The sequence below is a fragment of the Oncorhynchus mykiss genome, chromosome 14, assembly GCF_057628025.1.
Source record: "Oncorhynchus mykiss isolate SJ-2025 chromosome 14, ASM5762802v1, whole genome shotgun sequence".
NCBI classification, from domain to species: domain Eukaryota; kingdom Metazoa; phylum Chordata; class Actinopteri; order Salmoniformes; family Salmonidae; genus Oncorhynchus; species Oncorhynchus mykiss.
Genome location: NC_143035.1, coordinates 8,905,488 through 8,930,419, shown reverse-complemented (window position 1 = coordinate 8,930,419; position 24,932 = coordinate 8,905,488). Strand labels below are relative to the sequence as shown.

The window sequence follows — 24,932 nt, the reverse complement described above, 5'->3', positions numbered from 1 at the left end:
CGTGACATGGTTTCAGTATAATCATTTATTAATTCACTCAAACAGTATAGCTGTAAACGCAGCCAGAGATGAGATACAGGTCATTTATCTATTTGATCTTAGAACAGCAGAGATTGGCTCAGGCAGTGTCAATGGCATGATGTGGTGGTGGAAACCTGTTATGATGGTTTAATTGAGTATAGAAAGAAAAAGTGTGCTCAACCTAAAAATGTGTAAACATCATTGGTGAATATACAAATCAAGGCCAGCTGAATACATAAAAAAAAAAAATATTGGATCGATACAGAAGCCAGGATAAAGAACAGAAGGTCCATCCAGTCAACTGCGGAAAGTTCAGAAACACCATAATGCTGAATCTACCTTGATCCTCTCAAAAAGTCCCAAATAGATAAATACTCATACAAAAAAAACTACCCTAAACACCCCCCAAAGTTCAAAACATGGATGGCATGAACCTGGTCATAATCAGCAAAGCCAGAGCATACACACAGGAACACATTCAATGCCAGTAGCTACACACTGCACAATAACATCATCCCAGTCAAGGAACTAAACAAAACACATTTCATCAATAGGAAATAATGCCACCACCTCAGAGAAATAGCAATATACTGTAGATATTATAAATACTTTCATTTAGGGTCTTTCGGGAAAGAACTTTGTTATTTTGGTCCCACGTCCAAGGCACTCATACAGCAAGGCTATTTGTGGAATGACAATGTGACAAAGAAATAAACACAGCAAATAAATTGAACACCCGAGATTTTGTTTTTTCAAACGGTAGAAGTTTTCTAAAGATCCTCAGTAAATAGGTCGTATTGAGATGAACTCAAGGACAAAGGTGATTGGCACAGAGGAACACATTGGTATACAGTTTGGTGCCCTTGGATTAGTCCAGAGTAACAGTTTACAACAGTCACTCAATATTATATCCCCCAGTTAATACTTTTGAATGTCCCGCTATTTTGAAACATCCGAGAACACTTTTCATTGGGCCCGTATGTATTACCATGCAATTGTCAGAAACGATAAAAAGATCAGGTATGTGTGTAATTAAAAATCCAATAAAGGAATAGAGAATGGCACTTAATGCATACAATAACAATCCCAACTGGCAGCATACAGCCTCTACCATTCGTCTTCTCTGTGAATTTAAGGAATCATTGCATAGATATCATTAAACCACTGATGTGCCATGAGGTGAGAGAGGGTGGGTAAACTCCACATATGCATGTGGTACGATACGTACTGAAATTCAGAAGAAAAATGTACACGCATTCCAACTTCTATGGACCGTAGGTAAGTCTTAACCAGAAATACACAATTTTTGTCAGACACATATTGGTGTCCTAATACTGCAGTGACATTAAAACAATGAGCCATCACTACCAATTGCGTGTAAATGGTTTGGTGAACAGTGATACATAAAACACAGGTCACCAACCTTTGAGTCAAAATGCAAGCCAAGATCTACCGCTCAGATAAAAACAAAACAGAAATAAGCCTATGCAACAACCAATTAAACACAGTTCTGTAGCAATGAAGTTTGTGCAGTAGGCTATTGGCCCAAAACATTATCACTGCATATTGCCTACCCTTGAATTGCCCAGCCAATGTTATTCTTCTCAGACCATTTTTAAAATTATATTTCAACATTGTATGTATATGATCACACTGGTAATATATCATTTGTTGTATTCCTTGAGGCACAGCTGAGTGAGCATTATATATTTGTTTTATTACTGGACTGATGGTTAGTCTGAGGGGAGGAAGGGAGCAGCGTACCCTCTCTTCGCTGAGAAAAAGGGCCAGTCTTAATCCATCTGATGGGAAATTTAAGTCGCACTGCATTATTTCTGCCTCAAGCACCAATTCATGTTAACCAGAGAAAGTGAAATATTCCTCTATATTAAAAAAGGACAAGCAGAAAATAACGCAAGCTTATCGAAAACAGGCATTTTTATGTCTTATAAAACGGTTGAACAAAGTGTTGACAGCAGTGGAGGCTGGTGGAAGGAGCTATGGGAGTATGGGCTCATTGTAATGGCTGGAATGGAACAGAGTCAAACATTTGTTTTCCATGTGTTTGATACCATTCCATTTATTCCATTACAATGAGCCCATACGCATTCAAACAGCAGCTCTTTGCTGTATTCGTTGAGTCCCTTTAGTCGTGGTTTTAAACGTTTTTAAATCTCAACATTATCAACTTTGCTGTGGGTTCGAGGCTTCTTTTTGCAGGCTGTGGTGCGAGGAAACTGCAGACACGGTGATCTGAGCTATACGATTGGCCAGCGGTAGGCCTATAGCTGCACTTGATTTGCTCTCTGGGCCGGCCGAATAAGTGGGACTTCTACCTTCAGACACATGAAATGGTTAAAAATGTGAACACTTTACCTTCCAAGTGCACCTACTGTCAAAAGTGCTAGAGGGAGAGAAAAAAAAGAATGAAAAGAAAAGGGGAATCCAAGGCCTTATCGTTGTTTGTGTGTGTTTTAAATATTTTTTACAGTGTTTGGTGATCGACTAGAATGGCTTGGAGATCAGCCAGTCAATCGTGATCGATCGGTTGGTGACCACTACATTGAAAGAACCAAAACAGGAAATACTGTGCAAAAGGCATGACTGTTAAAAAATCTATAATATAACGATGATAGTTGGAGTCTTAAGGTCTGATGTATAGAACTATATTAGGGTAATTCTTTCATGTTTATAGCTTGAAAGTGGGCAGAACATTCAATCTCTTCCTATTAGTGTCTCCTCTAGGCTTCTCATTCTCCATCCCTTCTCCCGCCGCCTCGTCTTCTGTTCCTCTTTACCGCACCTCCGTTGTCTTGGCATCTCCTTCCCCGGTCTCGGGTTTGCTTGGCCCCGCCCCTTCCAGTTTTCTGAGTCCCGATAGGCGGCTTGGCTCAGGTGAAACATCCACATGGGCCCTCTGATGCATGAGGCCTTTCCGTCTATAACTCCGCCTCCGTTGCCCTGGAGACCTCCGGTGACTGTTGGCAATCTACGCCAGCGAATGACAAAGGGTAAGAAAAACTGTTGCTCTTTCAACTCTACCCTTTCACTCCTTCCCCGTCTTTTACCTCTCTTACCTGTTCATTCCTTAGGTCCTCGTCTTCCAGTTCGTTGATGGACTGCATGAGAGAGAAGAGGTTCATCCTGCCACTGCGACTGGGGCTGTGAGAAGCCACCTAGAGAGGATGGCAGGGAGGGCATTAGAGATGGATAAACAGGTTGGTTTTGACATTGATTCTGTGTAATATAAATGTTAGAGAAGGTATTGTCATGTCACTACACTTGTGAGAGAGGTCGCCCACCTGTACAGTGATGAAGGGATTGGGTACAGACGGTTCCGTGGATGGAGCAGCCGGTTCTGTGGGTGGAGCTTCTGGGTTAGTCTCAGACTTGTGGGCAGGCTCTTCAAGTACCTGGTCAAGAGAGGGACAGAGATTTATGATTGCTTCAAATAATTAAAAATATAATAAAATTGCCACAAAATAATAATCATCTGGATCTTGACAATATCATCCTAAACCATAAATATTTCCTAACCTTCATCTCTATATCTGCCTCATCAACTTCATCTGGACTCTCTAACTCTTCTTCCTCCTCCTCCTCCTCCTCCTCGCTCTCCTCCTCCTCTTCCTCCTCCTCATTGTTGTGTGAAGCAGCAGACTGCGCTCTCTCAATCTTTCGCTGCTCCTTCTCTGCCCGTGACTTCCACCTCCAGAGAGCGCTGTGGCGCTGCTGACTGGAATGGAGGGTACAGTAAACATACAGGCTATGTTAGGTTACACACACACACACGCGCGCGCGTTAATTAACCTGGCGTTGAGGATGCCGCTGTAGGTGTGGAGCTGCTTCATGAAGCCGTCGTTGGGCTGGACGATGGGCCTGCGCTCCCTGACGTAGGACAGAGCCACCTCCAGGGGCCAGCGCTGCTGCTTCATGGCGTAGGCCACCACCGTGGAACCAGAGCGAGACACGCCCATCTTACAATGCACTAGCACCGCCTGGCCACTCTGCCTATAGGGGGGCAGAATGGTGATGTGTCATCATTGTGTGACTAAAATTAACAGTGCCATAGTTGAGACTTTCACTTGCTTATTCAGGGAGGCACAATGTTCTAGATTAGACTGATCGACTTAAAATCCATATCATTACAGTGCAATGCAGAGAGGTCTAAGAGTGAGAGCAGGGTGGGACTACCTGGCTGTGTTGATGAAGGAGTATGTGTCTTTCCAGTGTGACAGCAGGTCTGTAGCCTCCACGTCGTACACTCTGATATTCATGTAGCTGAAGGATTCTGGGAAGAAGTTGTCAATCTCCCGCGTCACGTTCAGGATGTAGCCCACACTGCAATGTCATTGGCAGACACTTAGTTACCCAGCAACAACAACACATTGGCTTGCGCACCTTATACAAGTCAATAGCAAGTGTACACACACACACACACAGTAAATTAAAGGTTTACTTGTTTTTCTGTAGCTCCTCAAAGTTGGCAGCATTCCACTCAGAGCCCTAAAAGACAGACACACAGAGCCTAATTCACCAGCCTGGAGAGGAGAGGGTCAGAGCTTTCTATTTGCCAGCTGTAAACACTAGGCTTGAGTCATGTGACCAACTCTTATAGCACACTTCCTGTGATGATCATCCCTGAGGAGATTTCGCAACTTAAATCCCCCTGGTGCGTCAATCTAAGTAACATAATTTAAAAAATCCCCAACAAAATCTGTCAGTTTAAACTATGTTGTTTTATTTTTACATGGGCTGCGTCTCAATCCACTGCATCCGCCCCATGTCGCCCTTCCCCATCTGTGGTGGAAAGTGGCAGAGCTACAACGCTGTTTATCAGACCAGGAGAAATCATGGAAAAAAAATCGGTCTTCTCACAAAAACGTCTCCAGCATTTCGAACGGTTTGGCCTACAATATGACCGCTCTACGACCCCCACAAGTGTCACGAGATTCGTCTAAAGCAACCCATCGAAATGAATGGAGGTACAGTACTTTTTAACCGCTCCTCATGATCAAGGTTAGGGATTTGGGATCGGGTAAGCTGATCAGATCTGTGGTTAGGGGCTACTGCCGTGTGGCATAGGTCAAAGGCGACATTATTAAAGGGTCAGATGGGACTCACCAGGAACAAGTAGTCAAATATTTTGGAGGGCTTGTCCATCTGCGCCATGGTGACCATCATCTCGTTGTCGATGTATTCCTTGTAGTTCTTCATGTCCATGCCTATCCTGGTCTCCAGGGAACTGCGGACCTGGAGAAAGGAGGAGGATGGCCAACCGAACAACAGCACGACGCCATGTTTGCTCCCAATGAGCATTCAATCCATCCATGAGGTTAAACTAAACTATTGAGCTCTGGTTCTGACTCGACCGGTATAAATGGCTTGTGTTAGAGATAAGGTGTCATAGATACGGACACAAACTCTACAAGTCATTTAGGCCATAGACTCCCTGTATATTACCAGATGGATTGTGATCAATTCTATCAAGTGATCTACTTCGGGTTGCATTTTAGCCACTTGTGGCAACTATTCCATTTGCCTGTGACCTTGACAAGTATCAGGCTTATTTCTTGAGGTGTATTATATTCCGTCTCCCTCCGTGGTACCTGTTTGGAGGTGATATTCTCTAGATCTTCTGTTCTCATGATGTCTCGGAGCTCCTCTTTGATCTGCCTCTCCACAGACACCCTCTCTGTCGAGCTGCATACAGACAAGACAGAGTATGACTACCTGCATCCTCTTTCCACATCGAGCTGACACACACACACACACACACACACACACACACACACACACCTCTGCCCGGCGCTGTCCCTCCTGACTGACTCCAGGCCCGTCATGGCTCCCCACTCGTTGAGACAGAGGCGGTCAGACTCCACATGACCGTAGTAGTATTGGGCCCAGTCCAGCCCACAGCCTGGGATCACTGAGCCCTTCACTGCCCGCTCGCAGCAGCCATGCAGCGCCTGCAGCACTGACCTGGGGACAGCGGAAACACACACATCAGGGTCTACACAGCGGAAGGAGGCAAAAGACAAGGCCATTATGGATGAAAGCGTAGAGGTTTTAGGTCATCCTATTGCAGTACTGAAAGGGAGTAACGTGTGTGTGTGTGTTTACTGTATTTGTCAGACAATATTCAACCGACCACAGTCTGTATGGAAACAGGATGGAATAAAACCTACCACATAGTCTGTATGGAAACAGGCTTGAAGATTCTCGTCTTTTCTGCCGATGTGACGCTGAAACCACTGAGAAGGTGAAAGAAGGGAAAAAAAGGGAGGGAGATTGAGAGAGAAAGAAGGAGTGCAAGACAGATGGTGTGTGTGTGTGTGAGAGAGGATCATTGCAGTGTGAAGGTATGATCCTGCTAATGGCAGACACCCAGTCAGTGGGTGTGAGAGAGTCATGGTGTGACAGAGACATCACAGAGACAGCATGTGAGCCCTATTACCTCTACAACAGAACAAGACAGGGCTACAACATCAACTTAATGTGGTTTCTTATTCCTGGGTAAGATTGGAGTAATCTGATCCTAGATCTGTGGTAAACAGAATCTTCTCCCTTGAGCAGACACTGCTGCACACCCAGGTCAACGAAGTAACACATTCCCACCACACACCAGAACAGCCAAAAGCTGTTATTTTCATATGACCAAAAAGAGCTTCTGGACATGAATACAACGATTACTAACCTCAACTTGGATGAGGAGTTCTATTTCAACGAATCAGAGGCGAAGGACATAATGCTCATCCCAGACTAGGCCCTGGTCACTGCGAGGAAGCGGAGCTACAGAGGTCGCTGTGCAGGATATCTTAACAAAACTGTGACGGCGACTGGATAAGTCACCATTAGCCTCTGTTCTATTGGCGAACATCAACGTGATCTCTAGAACTGTAATAGCCGGTGTTTCACTGAGTCGCCACTGAACAAGGACATGGAAAATATAAATCTATTTGGTTTTCTATACATCAGTAGGACAGAACAGCTGTGTCTGGTAATCTGAGGGGAGTGGGAGTTTGTCTCTTGGTCAACAGCAGTTGATGGGTAGGTGATTTCTAATATTAAGGAAGGTTTTACTTGGCGGAGTTAGATTACCTCATGACGCGCTGTAGACCACAATATTTACCAAAAGAGTTGTCATCAATATTTTTCGGAGCTGTCCATTTACCACCACAAACTGATGCTGGCACGAAGACCTCACTCAACGAGCTATATTTGGCCATATGCAAAGAAGAAAATGCTCAACCAGATGCAGCACTCCTAGTGGCCAGGGATTTTACTGCAAATCCATTTTTACCTACACTACCGTTCAAAAGTTCGGGGTCACTTAGAAATGTCCTTGTTTTTGAAAGAAAATCACATTTTTTGTCAATTAAAATAACATCAAATTGATCAGAAATACAGCGTAGATGTTAATGTTGTAAATGACTATTGTAGCTGGAAACGGCACATTTTTTAATGGAATATCTACATAGGTGTAAAGAGGCCATTGTCAGCAACCATCACTCCTGTGTTCCGACTCCGGGATGCTGGCCTTCTAGGCAGAGTTGCAAAGAAAAAGCCATATATAAGACTGGCCAATAAAAAGAAAAGATTAAGATGGGCAAAAGAACACAGACACTGGACAGAGGAACTCTGCCTAGAAGGCCAGCATCCCGTAGTCATCTCTTCCCTGTTGACGTTGAGACTGGTGTTTTGCGTGTACTATTTAATGAAGCTGCCAGTTGAGGACTTGTGAGGCGTTTGTTTCTCAAACTAGACACTAATGTACTTGTCCTCTTGCTCAGTTGTGCACCGGGGCCTCCCACTCCTCTTTTTATTCTGGTTAGAGACAGTTTGTGCTGTTCTGTGAAGGGAGTAGTGCACAGAGTTGAACAGATCTTCAGTTTCTCTGCAATCTCTCGCATGGAATAGCCTTCATTTCTCAGAACAAGAATAGACTGACGAGTTTCAGAAGAAAGTACTTTGTTTCTGGCCATTTTGAGCCTGTAATTGAACCCACAAATGCTGATGCTCCAGATACTCAACTAGTCTAAAGGAATCCAGTTTTATTGCTTATTTAAATCAGCACAACAGTTTTCAGCTGTCCTAACAAATGCAAAATGGTTTTCTAATGATCAATTAGCCTTTTAAAATTGTAAACTTGGATTAGCTAACACAACATGCCATTGGAACACAGGAGTGATAGTTCCTGATAATGGGTTTCTGTACACCTATGTAGATATTCCATTAAAAAAAATGTAAAAAATCTGTCGTTTCAAACTACAATTATATTTCAAAAACAAGGACATGCCTAAGTAACCCCAAACTTTTGAACGGTAGTGTAATTTCTACCAGCATGTCTCGTGTGCAACGAGAGGCTCTAGATCACCTCTACTCTACACACAGAGACTCATACAAAGCTCTCCCTCGCCCTCCATTTGGCAAATCTGACCATAACTCCATCCTCTTAATTCCTGTTTACAAGCAAAAACTCAGAACAGGAAGTACCAGTGACGCGCTCAATACGGAAATGGTCAGATGAATCAGGACTGTTTTGCTAGCACAGACTGGAATATTTTCCGGGTTTCATCCGATGGCATTGAGGAGTTTACCACATCAGTCACCAGCTTCATTAATAAATGTGTCGATGAAGTAGTCCCCACAGTGACCGTACATACATATCCCAACCAGAAGCCATGGATTACAGGCAACATCCGCACTGAGCTTAAAGGCTAGAGCTGCCACTTTTAAGGAGTGGAACATATCCGGACGTTTATATAAACAAAATCCGGCTACGCCCTCTGACAAACCATAAAACAGACACGTACTCCGAGTATGCGCTGACCAGCTAGCAAGTGTCTTCACTGACATTTTCAACTTCTCCCTGACCCCGTCTGTAATACCCACATTTCAAGCAGAACACCATAGTCCCTGTGGCCAAGAACACTAAGGTGAGTTGTCTAAATGACTATCGCCACGTAGTACTCACATCTGTAGCCATGAAAATGCTTTGAAAGGCTGGTCATGGCTCACATCAACACCATCATCCCAGACCCACTCCAATTCGCATACCGCCCCAACAGATCCACAGATGATGCAATCTCTATTGCATTCCACCCTGCCCTTTCCCACCTGGACAAAAGGAACAGCTACGTGAGAATGCTGTTCATTGACTACAACTCAGTGCTCAACACCATAGTGCCATCCAAGCTCATCTCGTGTTGAGGGCCAGCGTGGCGGATGTGTTGTTGCCTACCCCCACACGACTCCAACACCATCATTAAGTTTGCCGATGATACGACGGTGGTAGGCCTGATCACCGACTACAATGAGACGGCCTACAGGGAGGTCAGAGACCTGGCAATGTGGTGCCAGGACAAGAACTTCCCCCTCAACGTCAGCAAGACAAAGGAGCCGATCGTAGACTACAGAAAACGGAGGGCCAAGCACGCCCCCATTCACTTTGACGGGGCTGTAGTGAAGATGGTCGAGAGCTTCAAGTTTGGTATTTTATTAGGATCCCCATTAGCTGGGTCCACACAAAACATGAAATAATACAGAACATTAATAGACAACAGCAGCTCAAGGACAGAACTACATTCATGTTTTTTAAGGCACTCACATCCTACATATCAATACATACAAACTATCTAGGTCAAATAGGGGAGAAGCGCTGTGCCGTGAGGTGTTGCTTTATCTGTTTTTTGAAATCAGGTTTGCTGTTTATTTGAGCAATATGAGATTGGAACGGACTTCCATGCAATAATGGCTCTATAATACTGTACGCTTTCTTGAATTTGGAGACGTAAAAGACCCCTGGTGGCATGTCTGATGTGGTAAGTGTGTGTGTCAGAGCTGTGTGTAAGTTGACTATGCAAACAATTTGTTTCTTATAAAAAGAAGTGATGCAGTCAGTCTCTCCTCAACTATTATCAAAGAGAGACTGGCATGCATAGTATTTATATCAGCCCTCTTATAACAATGAAGAGCAAGATGTGCCACTCTGTTATGGGCCAGCGGCAGCTTAACTAGTTCTTTCCTTGCAGCATTGGACCACACGATTGGACAATAACAAAAATTTGACAAAACTAGAGCCAGCTTTTGGGAGAGTGGTGTCAAAAAAGCAGAGAATCTCTTTATTACGGCCAGACCTCTCCTCATCTTTACAACAATTAAATCTATACATTTTGACCATGACAGTTTACAATCTAAGATAACGCCAAGTAATTTAGTTTCCCAAACTTGTTCAACAGCCACACCATTCATTACCAGATTCAGCCGGGGTCTAGAACTTGATTTGTACCAAATGCAATGCTTCTAGCTTTAGAAATGTTTAGGAACAGTTTATTACTGGCCACCCATTACAAAACAGACTGCAAATCTTTGTTAAATGTTTCAGTGACTTCATTAGCTGTGGTTGCTGCATATATGCATATATGGTTGAATCATCAGCATACATGGACACACATACTTTGTTTAATGCCAGTGGCAGGTCATTGGTAAAAATAGAAAAGAGTAGAGGGCCTAGAGAGCTGCCCTGCAGTACACCATACTTTACATGTTTGACATTAGAGAAGCTTCCATTAAAGAAAATCATTTGAGTTATATTAGATAGATCGCTCTGAATCCACATTATGGCAGAGGTTGAAAAGCCATAACACAAATTTTTTAACCAACAGGTTATGGTCAATAATGTCAAAGGCTGCACTGAAATCTAACAGTACAGCTCCCACAATCTTCTTATTATCAATTTATTTCAACCAATCATCAGTCATTTGTGAGTGCCCTTCTACAGTGCCTTGCGAAAGTATTCGGCCCCCTTGAACTTTGCGACCTTTTGCCACATTTCAGGCTTCAAACATAAAGATATAAAACTGTATTTTTTTGTGAAGAATCAACAACAAGTGGGACACAATCATGAAGTGGAACGACATTTATTGGATATTTCAAACTTTTTTAACAAATCAAAAACTGAAAAATTGGGCGTGCAAAATTATTCAGCCCCTTTACTTTCAGTGCAGCAAACTCTCTCTCCAGAAGTTCAGTGAGGATCTCTGAATGATCCAATGTTGACCTAAATGACTAATGATGATAAATACAATCCACCTGTGTGTAATCAAGTCTCCGTATAAATGCACCTGCACTGTGATAGTCTCAGAGGTCCGTTAAAAGCGCAGAGGGCATCATGAAGAACAAGGAACACACCAGGCAGGTCCGAGATACTGTTGTAGTTTAAAGCGGGATTTGGATACAAAAAGATTTCCCAAGCTTTAAACATCCCAAGGAGCACTGTGCAAGCGATAATATTGAAATGGAAGGAGTATCAGACCACTGCAAATCTAAAAAGACCTGGCCGTCCCTCTAAACTTTCAGCTCATACAAGGAGAAGACTGATCAGAGATGCAGCCAAGAGGCCCATGATCACTCTGGATGAACTGCAGAGATCTACAGCTGAGGTGGGAGACTCTGTCCATAGGACAACAATCAGTCGTATATTGCACAAATCTGGCCTTTATGGAAGAGTGGCAAGAAGAAAGCCATTTCTTAAAGATATCCATAAAAAGTGTTGTTTAAAGTTTGCCACAAGCCACCTGGGAGACACACCAAACATGTGGAAGAAGGTGCTCTGGTCAGATGAAACCAAAATTGAACTTTTTGGCAACAATGCAAAACGTTATGTTTGGCGTAAAAGCAACACAGCACACCGTCGTACACACCATCCCCACTGTCAAACATGGTGGTGGCAGCATCATGGTTTGGGCCTGCATTTCTTCAGCAGGGACAGGGAAGATGGTTAAAATTGATGGGAAGATGGATGGAGCCAAATACAGGACCATTCTGGAAGAAAACCTGATGGAGTCTGCAAAAGACCTGAGACTGGGACGGAGATTTGTCTTCCAACAAGACAATGATCCAAAACATAAAGCAAAATCTACAATGGAATGGTTCAAAAATAAACATATCCAGGTGTTAGAATGGCCAAGTCAAAGTCCAGACCTGAATCCAATCGAGAATCTGTGGAAAGAACTGAAAACTGCTGTTCACAAATGCTCTCCATCCAACCTCACTGAGCTCGAGCTGTTTTGCAAGGAGGAATGGGAAAACATTTCAGTCTCTCGATGTGCAAAACTGATAGAGACATACCCCAAGCGACTTACAGCTGTAATCGCAGCAAAAGGTGGCGCTACAAAGTATTAACTTAAGGGGGCTGAATAATTTTGCACAGCCAATTTTTCAGTTTTTGATTTGTTAAAAAAGTTTGAAATATCCAATAAATGTCGTTCCACTTCATGATTGTGTCCCACTTGTTGTTGATTCTTCACAAAAAAATACAGTTTTATATCTTTATGTTTGAAGCCTGAAATGTGGCAAAAGGTCGCAAAGTTCAAGGGGGCCGAATACTTTCGCAAGGCACTGTAGAAGGGCACTCACAAATGACTGATGATTGGTTGAAATAAATTGATAATAAGAAGATTGTGGGAGCTGTACTGTTAGATTTCAGTGCAGCCTTTGACATTATTGACCATAACCTGTTGGTTAAAAAATTTGTGTTATGGCTTTTCAACCTCTGCCATAATGTGGATTCAGAGCGATCTATCTAATATAACTCAAATGATTTTCTTTAATGGAAGCTTCTCTAATGTCAAACATGTAAAGTATGGTGTACTGCAGGGCAGCTCTCTAGGCCCTCTACTCTTTTCTATTTTTACCAATGACCTGCCACTGGCATTAAACAAAGTATGTGTGTCCATGTATGCTGATGATTCAACCATATATGCATATATGCAGCAACCACAGCTAATGAAGTCACTGAAACATTTAACAAAGATTTGCAGTCTGTTTTGTAATGGGTGGCCAGTAATAAACTGTTCCTAAACATTTCTAAAGCTAGAAGCATTGCATTTGGTACAAATCAAGTTCTAGACCCCGGCTGAATCTGGTAATGAATGGTGTGGCTGTTGAACAAGTTTGGGAAACTAAATTACTTGGCGTTATCTTAGATTGTAAACTGTCATGGTCAAAATGTATAGATTTAATTGTTGTAAAGATGAGGAGAGGTCTGGCCGTAATAAAGAGATTCTCTGCTTTTTTGACACCACTCTCCCAAAAGCTGGCTCTAGTTTTGTCAAATTTTTGTTATTGTCCAATCGTGTGGTCCAATGCTGCAAGGAAAGAACTAGTTAAGCTGCCGCTGGCCCATAACAGAGTGGCACATCTTGCTCTTCATTGTTATAAGAGGGCTGATATAAATACTATGCATGCCAGTCTCTCTTTGATAATAGTTGAGGAGAGACTGACTGCATCACTTCTTTTTATAAGAAACAAATTGTTTGCATAGTCAACTTACACACAGCTCTGACACACACACACTTACCACATCAGACATGCCACCAGGGGTCTTTTACGTCTCCAAATTCAAGAAAGCGTACAGTATTATAGAGCCATTATTGCATGGAAGTCCGTTCCAATCTCATATTGCTCAAATAAACAGCAAACCTGATTTCAAAAAACAGATAAAGCAACACCTCACGGCACAGCGCTTCTCCCCTATTTGACCTAGATAGTTTGTATGTATTGATATGTAGGATGTGAGTGCCTTAAAAAACATGAATGTAGTTCTGTCCTTGAGCTGCTGTTGTCTATTAATGTTCTGTATTATTTCATGTTTTGTGTGGACCCAGCTAATGGGGATCCTAATAAAATACCAAACTTGAAGCTCTTGACCATCTTCACTACAGCCCCGTCAAAGTGAATGGGGGCGTGCTTGGCCCTCCGTTTTCTGTAGTCTACGATCGGCTCCTTTGTCTTGCTGACGTTGAGGGGGAAGTTCTTGTCCTGGCACCACATTGCCAGGTCTCTGACCTCCCTGTAGGCCGTCTCATTGTAGTCGGTGATCAGGCCTACCACCGTCGTATCATCGGCAAACTTAATGATGGTGTTGGAGTCGTGTGGGGGTAGGGGGCCGAATACTTTCGCAAGGCACTGTATATAAGCATGCTGAAGGTCTTAATTTGTTAACAGAGAAATAGCATTGTATTTGGTCAAACACTTTTTTGTCCCAAAAATTCGCTAAAAGCTGGCAGCAAGCTTATAGGTCTGCTGTTAGAACCAGTAAAGGCCGCTTTACCACTCTTGGGTAGCAGAATTACTTTGGCTTCCCTCCAGGCCTGAGGACAAAGACTTTCCTCTAGGCTCAGATTAAAGATATGACAGATAGGAGTGACTATAGAGTCAGCTACCATCCTCAGTAGCTTTCCATCTAAGTAGTCAATGCCAGGAGGTTTGTCACACTAACTTTACAAAATTCAAACGTGCAATGTTTTTCTTTCATCATTTGTTTTTTTTAATGCATGAATAAGATGGTTCACTGTTCGTTGTTGGCATTTCCTGCCTAAGTTTGCCCACTGACAATGAAGTAGTCATTAAAATAATTGGCAACATCAAATGGTTTTGTGATGAATAAGCCATCTGATTGGATGAAAGATGGAGTTGAATGTCCTTCTACCCATAATTTCATTTAAAGTACTCCAATTTTTTATTTTTTTTACATCATTCTTTATATAATTGATCTTAGCTTCATAATACAGTTTATTCTTTTTGTTGGGTTTAGTCACACAATTTCTTAATTTTCAGTAAATCAGTCAGTCAGATGTGCAGTCAGACTTATTAGCCACTCCTTTTGCCCCATCTCTTCAACCATACAGTTTTTCAATTCCTCAATCCATGGAGCCTTAACAGTTCTAACAGCCAGTTTCTTAACCGGTGCATGTTTATCAATAATTGGAAGATGCAATTTCACAAATTAATCAAGTGCAGCGTCTGGATGCTCCTTATCACACCACACCAACATATTTTTTTACATCATCCACATAAGAGTCACAGCTAAATCTTTTGTATGATCTCTTATACACTATTTTAGGCCCAGCTGTTGGAACGGTGGCTTTTCCGGATATAGCCACTATATTGTGATCACTGCATCCAATGGGTACAGACAGTTTTAGAACAAAGTTCTACAGTAATAGTAGAAATGTGATCGATACATGTGGATGATCTTGTTCCTGTAGTGTTTGTAAACGCCCTGGTAGGTTGATTAATAACCTGAACCAGATTACAGGCACTGCTTACAGTGAGAAGCTTCCTCTTGAGCGGACAGCTTGATGAAAACCAGTCAATATTTCAGGTCCCCAAGAAAGTAGACCTCTCTGAGTACATCACATACACTATCAGGCATTTCACACATATTGTTTACATACTGACTGTTCGCACTTGGTGGCCTATAGCAACACCCCAAAAGAAAAGGATTTAGATGTGCCAAGTGAACCTGCAACCACAACACTTCAATAACACTTGACATAAGAGCTTCTCTAAGCATTACAGGGATATGGCTCTGAATATATAAGCAGTTCGGTCTCTATAGATGTTATAGCCTTGTATTGCTACTGCCGTATCATCACATTAATTATCTAAGGGAGTCTTAGAAATGGCTCATATATGAATGTTATCTGATGTTAGCAAATTATTGATTTCATGAACTTTATTTCTAAGGCAACATATATTCATATGGGCTATTTTCAGCCCTTTCCTGGGTAGCTTATCAGAGATAGACATAATACTGAAAAGAGCAAACAAACAAGAATACTACAAATTTAGCAGTCCATTAATCAATTGGTGTGTGTGTGCTGTGGGGTTGAAGCTACGAACCCATAGGCTTGGCTTTCATCCCTTCCAGGCTTCTGGAAGGGAGAGTGGACAATGAGCCTGTCATGGCGGATGTAAGCAAATGTCCCCACGTACCCTGGCAGCTTTCATGTTTGGGATCAGTTCTTTCCTCTTCTGGTGCACAGCTTCAGGATAGTCCTCGTTGAGGAAGATATACGTTCCTCTCAAGTTCTTGGCTCTTTCCGGAACAGCTACCTTGTCCTTGAACCTCACAAACTTGGTGGGTTTTCCAGTCCTGTGGGAGTGCTCCACCTCAATCTTCTGCAATTCCGTCCACAACCATGTTGTTCCACATCGATTGTCCCTCGAGATTTATCTGTCATTGTTATCATGGATTCCCACACAGAACAGATGTCCTCTCTCAATGATACAGATTGCTGTGCTCTTGCCATTCTCCTGTTTGAACTCACTGACCCTGGGAGAATTGCAAACTGTTCTTCAGGTCCTGGACCTCTCTGGTCAGGTTGTCCATTATTTTATTAGTATTTGGACAAAAACACTTGAAGCTATTTTCTTGATGTTGTAACAACTGGTTGTATAACTATTTTTATTAGTTTAAAAAGATCCTTCACCTGTGATAGACACATCACTGTCCTCAATGGTAATCCCGCCGGCTTTGGTCTTTGTCATGGTAGCTGGCAACGTAGGTTACGCAGTTACTCCTCGCATTTCCAGACAGGGATCTCAGTGTCCACATCACTAAGGACCTATCATGGGCCAAACACACCAATACAGTCATGAAGAGAACACGACAACACCTCCTCCCCTCAGGAGGCTGAAAAGATTTGGTATGAGCCCTCAGATCCTCAAAAGTTCTACAGCTGCGCGACTGAGAGCATCTTGACTGGCTGCATCACCGCTTGGTATGGCAACTGCTTGCTTACGGCCCAGTACATCACTGGGGCCGAGCACCCTGCCATCCAAGACCTCTATACCAGGCGGTGTCAAAGGAAGGCCCTAAAAAGGGTTAAAAGACTCCCACCACCCAAGTCACAGTCCATTCACTCTGCTAACGCACGGCAAGCGGTACCGGAGCGCCAAGTCTGGGACCTAAAGGTTCCTGAACATCTGCCCCAAAGTCACAAGACTGCGAACAGTTCATTAAATGGCTACCCGGACTTTCTATTTCTCACCTCCTACCTACATGTACTTCAATCTATCACCTAACCAAACATACAGGTACATATTACCTTAATCAACTACCTCATACCCCAGTACACTAACTCCGTACCGGTACTCCTTGTATATAGAGCCGTTATTGTTATTTTATTTGTTAAATTGTCTTACTTTTTAACGGCATTTTTGGGAAATGGCTCGTAAGTAAGCATTTCACGGTAAAGTCTGCACTTGTTGTATTCAGCGCATGTGACAAGTAAAATGTAATTAGATTTGATTAGGAAGTCCTTATACAGTGAATGCATATGTTTTAAGTGTTGCCCTAAGGGGTGACATAGTGACAGAAACAAAATGAGAATCATCCAAGTACATAAACAGAAAGGGATTACTCATTGGTATTACCATGACTGGCAAGCCACCAAGATGCCAGGCCAACCGTGCTGTGGCACAGGCTCAGCTAGCTACTTCCTAGTTTCCTCATTTGACTCTTGCACTCTTTCAGTTCACCCCTCCAGCTTTCTCTTTCACTCACAACACGTTTTTAAACTCTTACCCATCTCCGTCCAGATACACTTGTGTGTCGCTCCATACCGGCACAACCAGACCGATAGTACACTGACATCTGAAAGAAACAGAGACAGACCATTTTAATACATTTTTCTTAACATTTGGCAACATTTACTAGATGTATTTTCTATCAACGCAAGTCATTCTCTGGACTGGTCTAAGGTAGGGCGGGGCGATATGGGCAAAATATCACATCACAGTATTTTAGAATTGGACTGTATGACGGTATTTTATGTTTTTGAATAATAAAAGTTCTACATTTGCTTAGAGTAGGCTGTAATCCTAGGGTTGCAGCAACACATATATTCTAAGTTATTTCAATGGGTCTTTCTCCATACTGATTGTTTTATACTGTTCAATTCAACAAAAATTATTTTCAACAATTTCTGCATCCATTTGAGATAATTTCCACACTGCCACGTAGGGCTGCAAGATATGGGCAAACAATCTAGCCATTATTTTTAACCAAATATTGCACTTACGATTTAGAGCAAAAACACTTGGGTTAAGTTTCGAATTATGGAAATGTAATGATTATTCTAATTATCTAGTTAGAATAGTATAGTGGGCACTTTGAATACAGTGTTGTTTGATATGACAACGAATGAAAATGCCAGGGGGGAGTTATTGTGACAGGTTAGGAACCAAAGTGTTGATAAGTGTTCACTAGGGGACCCTATAATATTTGGCTACATTGAATGTTCTCTCTTAGCTACTTCATGTAGCTAATATTTTCATGCTTTGCATATTCCTCCTAGATTTAGACGATACGGTTGTACAAACAACATGCTGATTTAGGTCTACACCATCACTGGTATTATCAGGCTGTATAGCTAATTACATTTGCTCTGACTTAGTACATTTATTAGTTAGCTAGCCAGCTAACGAACTAGCGATTAGCGGCAAACCAGATTTAGGCCCAACTTGCTAAGACAAACATGCTGTTTGTAGATGTAAGAAGCGCAAACTAAGTGTAATTATAGAACGCTAATGGATTTATATGAAGGAAAGTGAAAACAGTATCGTTGTCATCAACATTGCTGCATTGACCATGCAGACTGAATACAAGTGTCTCGTGGTCGAGGAACAACAAACGCGCTCCTTTAGTGACAGGAGGCATGGCCAGGTCTGTGTGGAAAGCGGCATGGAGAGAGAGAGAGAGAGAGAGCGGAGAGAGTTGACTCAAGTAGCGAACTATAAAAATGGACGTTACACACGGCGTATCACATTTAACAAACCAAACATTCAAATACCGTTATAGAAGGTAAAGCAAAAACCTAAACCGGTCCGTGCATCAATACCGGTATATCGTAAAATACGGAATACTGCCCAGCAAAAGGTCTAAGGTAAAAAAAACAGCAACCGCCATACTCCTCTCTACTGAAACAATGATAACAGCATACACACCTGTCTGTGTCGGGGAAGTCCATCCCCAGTAGAATGCTCTCCTGTTTGTTACTGAAGGTGGAGACTATGATCAGATATCGTACCCTGACTGGACTCACTGACTCCAACCTCACCGCCTGCATGGAGATGGGGAGGGAAGAGAGAAAGGAGGGATAAGGGATGACATGTACAGGTAGGGTTGAGAGAGGGGTAAAGGGCATTTATACACTGAACACAAATAAACAACAATTTCAAAGATGTTACTGAGTTACAGTTCCTATAAGGACATCAGTCTATTGAAATAAATTCATTAGGCCCTAATCTATAGATTTCACATGGCTGGGAATACAGATATGCATCTGTTCATCACAGGTACCTTAAAAAAAAGAGTAGGGGGCCTGGATCAGAAAAGCAGTCAGTATCTGGTGTGACCACCATTTGCCTCATGCAGCGCAACACATCTCCTTCACATAGAGTTGATCAGGCTGTTGATTGTCACCTGTGGATTATTATCCCACTCCTCTTCAATGGCTGTGCGAACTTGCTGGATATTGGCGGGAACTGGAATATGCTGTCGTACACATTGATCATCCCAAACATGCTCAGTGTGTGACACGTCTGGGGCACACAATGGGGCAGTCTGTTCACGACATTGACATCAGCAAACTGCTCGCCCACATGTCTGCCATCTGCCCGGTACAGTTGAAACTGGGATTCATCCGTTAAGAGCACACTTCTCCAGTGTGTTAGTGGCATCGAAGGTGAGCATTTGCCCACTGAAGTCAGTTACGACGCGATGCTGGAGGCAGCTTACGTTAGAGAAATTAACATTCAATTCTGTGGCAACAGCTCTGGTGGACATTGCTGCAGTCAACATGCCAATTGCACACTACCCTCAAAACTTGAGACATCTATGGCATTGTGTTGTGTGACAAAACTGCACATTTAATGGCCTTTTGTTGTCCCCAGCACAGATGCACCTGTGTAATGCTCATGCCGTTTAATCCACTTCTTGATATGCCACAACTGTCAGGTGGATGGATTATCTCAGCAAAGTAGAAATGCTCACCAACAGGGATGTAAACAAGTTTTTGCACAAAATTAGAGAAATAAGGTTTTTGTGCACATAGAACATTTCTGGAATCTTTTATTTCAGCTCATTGAAAGAAAGATGTATAAAACGCAACATGCGTTGGTCCTTTTTGTTCACAATATATGTGTAGGTGGATGTTACTAGCCCGAGTGCCAGTCTGGTGTGCTATCACGCCAACACCTTGTCATGCCAAACAGGTTTGGTTTGACAATGAGTAATGGAGTTGGCAAGAGCACAAACAGATCTGGGACCACCAGGCTAGGATGTTACATGTTGGAGGTGTACACGGGTGAGTTACCATACTTTATATAATGTAAAAGGCACTTTGAGACCTAGTGAAACACATTACATGAATGTGACCCATTAGTAGAAGCTTTTAACATGACATTGCGGAGTGCTCCAGGCATCACGCCGGGTCTAGTCATGCTATTGTAACAAAGGTGGTTTGGTGAACCACACAACAGTGATAAGTAACCTTGCCTGAGACCTGAAGACTTGCTGATGCCCAGGCATTATCTAAGCACTAACACAGCTTTGTGGTGTGCAGACTACAGATGACCAAATTTAAACCCAGTTCTTCACACACTGCCTGTCCTTTCCATTGTATGCTTATTCTATACATTCTACCTCTGGGCATGTGACTGCTGACAGGTCTCACCAGTTTGATAGTGTCCTCTGGTCTTAGTAGTGACACCATGGCGTGCAGCTGTCTGTGCTGTGTGTCTGAAGCTCCGCCCCCCAGCTTCAGGGGTGAAGGGGAGTGATTGGGCGACGTCTCTTCATGTGGCCCCTCCCCCTCCCCCTCTTCCAGGAGAAGGACGGCCCCTTTAACCAGAGCAAAGCTCTCTCTGTTTTGGAGGATGGAAGACTGAATTATTACTTTGAAAGATGTTTGCAATCAAACTTCCATATGACCACATCCAAACTACAGTGCATTCGGAAAGTACTCAGACCCCTTGACTTTTTCCACTTTGTTACGTTACAGCCTTATTCTAAAATGGATCAAATTGTCATTTTTCCTCAGCAATCTACACACAATACCCCATAATGACACAGAAAAACAGGTTTTTAGAATGCTTTTTTTTCTACAAATGTATATTAAAAAAACTGAATTATCAAATGTACATATGTTTTCAGACACTTTACTCTGGCTGGGCCACTCAAGGACATTGAGACTTGTCCCGAAGCCAGTCTTGCGTTGTCTTGGCTGTGTGCTTAGGGTCATTGTCCTGTTGGAAGGTGAACCTTCGCCCCAGTCGGAGGTCCGGAGCGCTCTGGAGCAGGTTTTCATCAAGGATTTGTCTTTACTTTGCGCCGTTCATCTTTCCCTCGATCCTGACTAGTCTCCCAGTCCCTGAAAACGTTGCCACAGCATGATGCTGCCACCTCCATGCTTCACCATAGGGATGGTGCCTGGTTTCCTCCAGACGTGATGCTTGGCATTCAGCCCAAAGAGTTCAATCTTGATTTTATCAGACCAGAGAATCTTGTTTCTCATAGTCTGAGAGACCTTTAGGTGCCCTTTGGCAAACTCCAAGCGGGCTGTCAATGCCTCTTAGTGATGAGTGGCTTCCGTCTGGCCACTCTAACAAAGGCCCGATTGGTGGAGTGCTGCAGAGAAGGTTGTCCTTCTGGAAGGTTCTCCCATCTCCACAGAGGAACTCTGGGAGCTCTGTCAGAGTGATAATAGGGTTCTTGGTCACCTCCCTGGCCAAGGTCCTTCTCCCCCAATTGCTCAGTTTGGCTGGGTGGCCAGCTCTAGGAAGTGTCTTGCTGGTTCCAAACTTCTTCCATTTAAGAATGATGGAGGCCAATGTGTTCTTGGGGACCTCTAATGTTGCAGAAATACTTTGGTACCTTTCCCCAGATCTGTGCCTCGACACAATCCTGTCTCGGAGCTCTACGGACAATTCCTTCGACCTCATGGCTTGGTTCCTGCTCTGACATGCACTGTCAACTGTTAATAGAAACATTTCAAGGATGATCAATGGAAACAGGATGCACCTGAGCTCAGTTTCAAGTCTCATAGCAAAAGGGTCTGAAACATTATTTACATAAGTTATCTGCTTTTTATTTGAATAAATGTGCAAAAATTTCTAAAAACCTGTTTTCGCTTTGTCGTTATGGGTTATTGTGTATTGATCGATGAGATAAAAATGTTTTTTTTAAATCCATTTTAGAATAAGGCTGTAATGTAACAAAATGTGGAAAAAGGGAAGGTCTGAATACTTTCTGAATGCACCGTACATACAAATTAAATTCACAACCCAAAACCCCCCACTAATCTACCTTTTCTGAAGTCTCCCTCTTCTTGGGATGCTTTCATCCTTTAAAAAAATGATATGAAAGATGATTAATTTACTAACAAACTCCTTAGCCCAGTGGCGTAACTACATCGTCACAGGCCCGTGCTAGATCTATCAGTGGACCCCCAACGTAAATCAGAAGAGCAACAAAGTCAACAGACCAGATGAACTGGAAAGACATTCACACGTACAGGTGACCAAAAATAACTAACTGAAAGACATGCACCCCAATAAGCCACGCCTCCAAATCCTTGCTCTAATACCATTGGACAGTATTTGCTTACGTCCCAGCAATCTTTGCACCCCCCCACAAAAAAATACCTTGTAACTATTCAGTACATTTGTCATCAAATGTTTGGGGATAAATATTTTTTTTTTTTAAATATATAAATATATATATATATATATATATGTGTGTCTAATAGCATGAGTTCTTTCGCATTTTTTCCATGTTAAACAACGCGATTGACTAATGATGTCCGGTGTACAAATTATAGGGCCCCAACATGAAATGACTAGGGGGTCCATGCGAAACTTGATATTGAGAGCTTGACATCTGCCACTGCCTTAGCGCCAGTTTTTTTGTGCCATCATGCCAACTCCCTGTCTGTTTGTCTTGCCAAACTTCACTTGACAATGACAGCAATGTATAACGCAGGAGCACAAACAGATCTGGGCCCAGGCTATAAACAATTTACTACAATCTATTAAATATACCATCTTGTGTCACATATTGAAGTCTGCTGATTACAGAGTGACAACCCTCTTCAGATTTAATAAGGGATTTATTTAATCTCTAAAACCAGTTATGTGGCATTGAGAAGTGGGTATTTCAGTGTTCATGTACTGAAAGAATGAGCAGGATCAAGAGTAAAATGTGCATTTACAACGATAGGGAGACAGGGAGAGTAATTCTGCATAGTTGTATGGTTTGTTTAACTTTGGAATCAATGTTTTTTGTTTGTCATACTTTTAAAGTGAAAAGTCGTTGTCATCATCATTCAGTTATAGTGGAATTGCCCAAATGTCAAACATGTCAACAATCCTTCTTCCAAAAGACCATTCTATGGATAAAACTTCATGAAAATCCCCCCAAAAATCATGGTATTTTTTGCCATCACACAATACCTGTTATTCAACTGACATGTCAAGACAGACACAAAAAAAATTGTAGAGGGTAGGCTGGAGAGGAGCATTAAGCGTTTGAAAGGAAGAGATGAGTTAACAGTAGTAGAGATGACAGAGTAGTAGTATGCAGGGGGACGGAGGAAGGCAACGTTATGTCTGCCTGTCAGGGAAGCTGGGAAAACAAAAGTGAGAATGCCAAAACATCAGGCGACACACTCGTAACATACCAGCGAGGCCATGGAAGCAACACAGTTTAAATTAGCCTGTTAAAGTTGCTCTAACTGTTTAAAGAGAAGTGAAAGCACGATAAGAACGGGGGCTATATCATTTGAAACCCTGTTAGTGTGGTGGTGAGGGATACTCTGTGATATATCACACAGCTTATGGCATGTTTGCCCTTTACTTAGTTATGTCATCGCTGCTTGTCAATACAAATCACTGCCTTGGCTACCAGACAGCATCAAATACCCTTTACATTACCAACAATCTACAATGCTGTGATGATGACATCGCAAATGAATACACCAAGCAGGTTATTGGACAGCCTCAGGCAAAGACTGTTGTTCATTAACCAAAGCAAATGGATTCTGGATAATAGCAGGCTTGGCCAGTGTATCGAATCGCACACTGTAAAACAGAGCGTTATATGACGTGAAGTGAAGGCGCTGCCATGGAAAATAAGAGGCCAGTAAAAGCAGCATTGAGATATGTGTGGGGCTCGCGGGAAACTCACCGGAGCGGTGGAGATGGACGGCGAACGATGCAGGGTCAGAAGAGCCATGGCAAGGCACCGCTCGGTCGGTCGGTTTTTCACGCGCACGGATCAAAACAAGAGGCGAGTGAGAAGCAGCGGTTTCCCCTCAAATGTGTGGGCGTGGAGGCTAGGATGGATGTATTCACACAAATCTGGAACGAAGTTGGAGCTGATGATTAAATACCAGTTTATAAAGACACATTATCCGCAGACACAATGGATAGTGGAGGAGACACAAAATGACATGTAACGTTATAGGCATTGATGGAAGATATGCCATTGTAGTTACATGCAAAGCATTCCTTCACAACGACCACGTATGGTGATGAAATGAATGCGCGCTGCACTGCGGCCGAGCGTACATCTACAAAATAAACAGAATGTTGCTACAATGAAACAATGTGGCTAACTGACTAGACGTTTCTGAAAAATAGCAACATTTGAGAATCTAATGAAGTTCATTCATATGCTTAGATGTCATATGGAAAACATGTAAAGCATCAACTCAGTTTGAGTGGACAATCTGCTGTTGATCGTCTGCAAATCAACAAGCTGTTAGCGCGTACAGTGGATAGGCAACTGATCCATGCTAGCTAACTAAAAACAAGTGTGAAAGAGAAAACGTTAAAGAAAGTTCCTATTTTTACCTGCCTCCGACCAAATGCCTCCGACCAAATGCCTCCGACCAAATGCCTCCTTCTGATGCTTCTCCCTCACATGCAGTGAGCTTGGATATATGTATTTTTTAATCCTTCGCGTTGGCAAAAGTTATGCGGCACTCTGATATCCAAATTAATGGAGAGTTTACTATTTCATAGAACAAGGAAGACATCGGCAAAGAAAAGCAATCTAT

The 24,932-nt window shown here is 42.6% G+C and overlaps 1 protein-coding gene across 1 annotated transcript; it reads right to left on the bottom strand.

Annotated features, from left to right (window-relative positions):
- Nucleotides 1-2: 2 nt before the first annotated feature.
- LOC110488716 (protein phosphatase Slingshot homolog 3) lies at nt 3-24,932 on the bottom strand. Its single transcript, XM_090198291.1, has 17 exons — nt 24,727-24,932; nt 24,059-24,231; nt 22,181-22,218; nt 20,550-20,739; nt 18,820-18,935; nt 17,399-17,467; nt 6,210-6,275; nt 5,821-6,003; nt 5,631-5,724; nt 5,146-5,274; nt 4,481-4,527; nt 4,216-4,362; nt 3,832-4,032; nt 3,559-3,757; nt 3,324-3,434; nt 3,099-3,197; nt 3-3,010 (listed from the first exon to the last, which is right to left on the bottom strand). The coding sequence occupies exons 2-17, from the start codon at nt 24,104-24,106 to the stop codon at nt 2,816-2,818; spliced, it is 1,932 nt and encodes a 643-aa protein (XP_090054417.1). The 5' UTR covers nt 24,107-24,231; nt 24,727-24,932; the 3' UTR covers nt 3-2,815.

Coding starts and splice junctions, on each gene's coding strand:
- LOC110488716 (XM_090198291.1), bottom strand. CDS start 24,106: ATGGCTCTTCTGACCCTGCATCGTTCGCCGTCCATCTCCACCGCTCCG. Junction 22,219..24,058: donor CGTCCATCTCCACCGCTCCG/GTGAGTTTCCCG, acceptor ATTTTTTTAAAG/GATGAAAGCATCCCAAGAAG. Junction 3,758..3,831: donor AGCGGCATCCTCAACGCCAG/GTTAATTAACGC, acceptor CCTCCATTCCAG/TCAGCAGCGCCACAGCGCTC.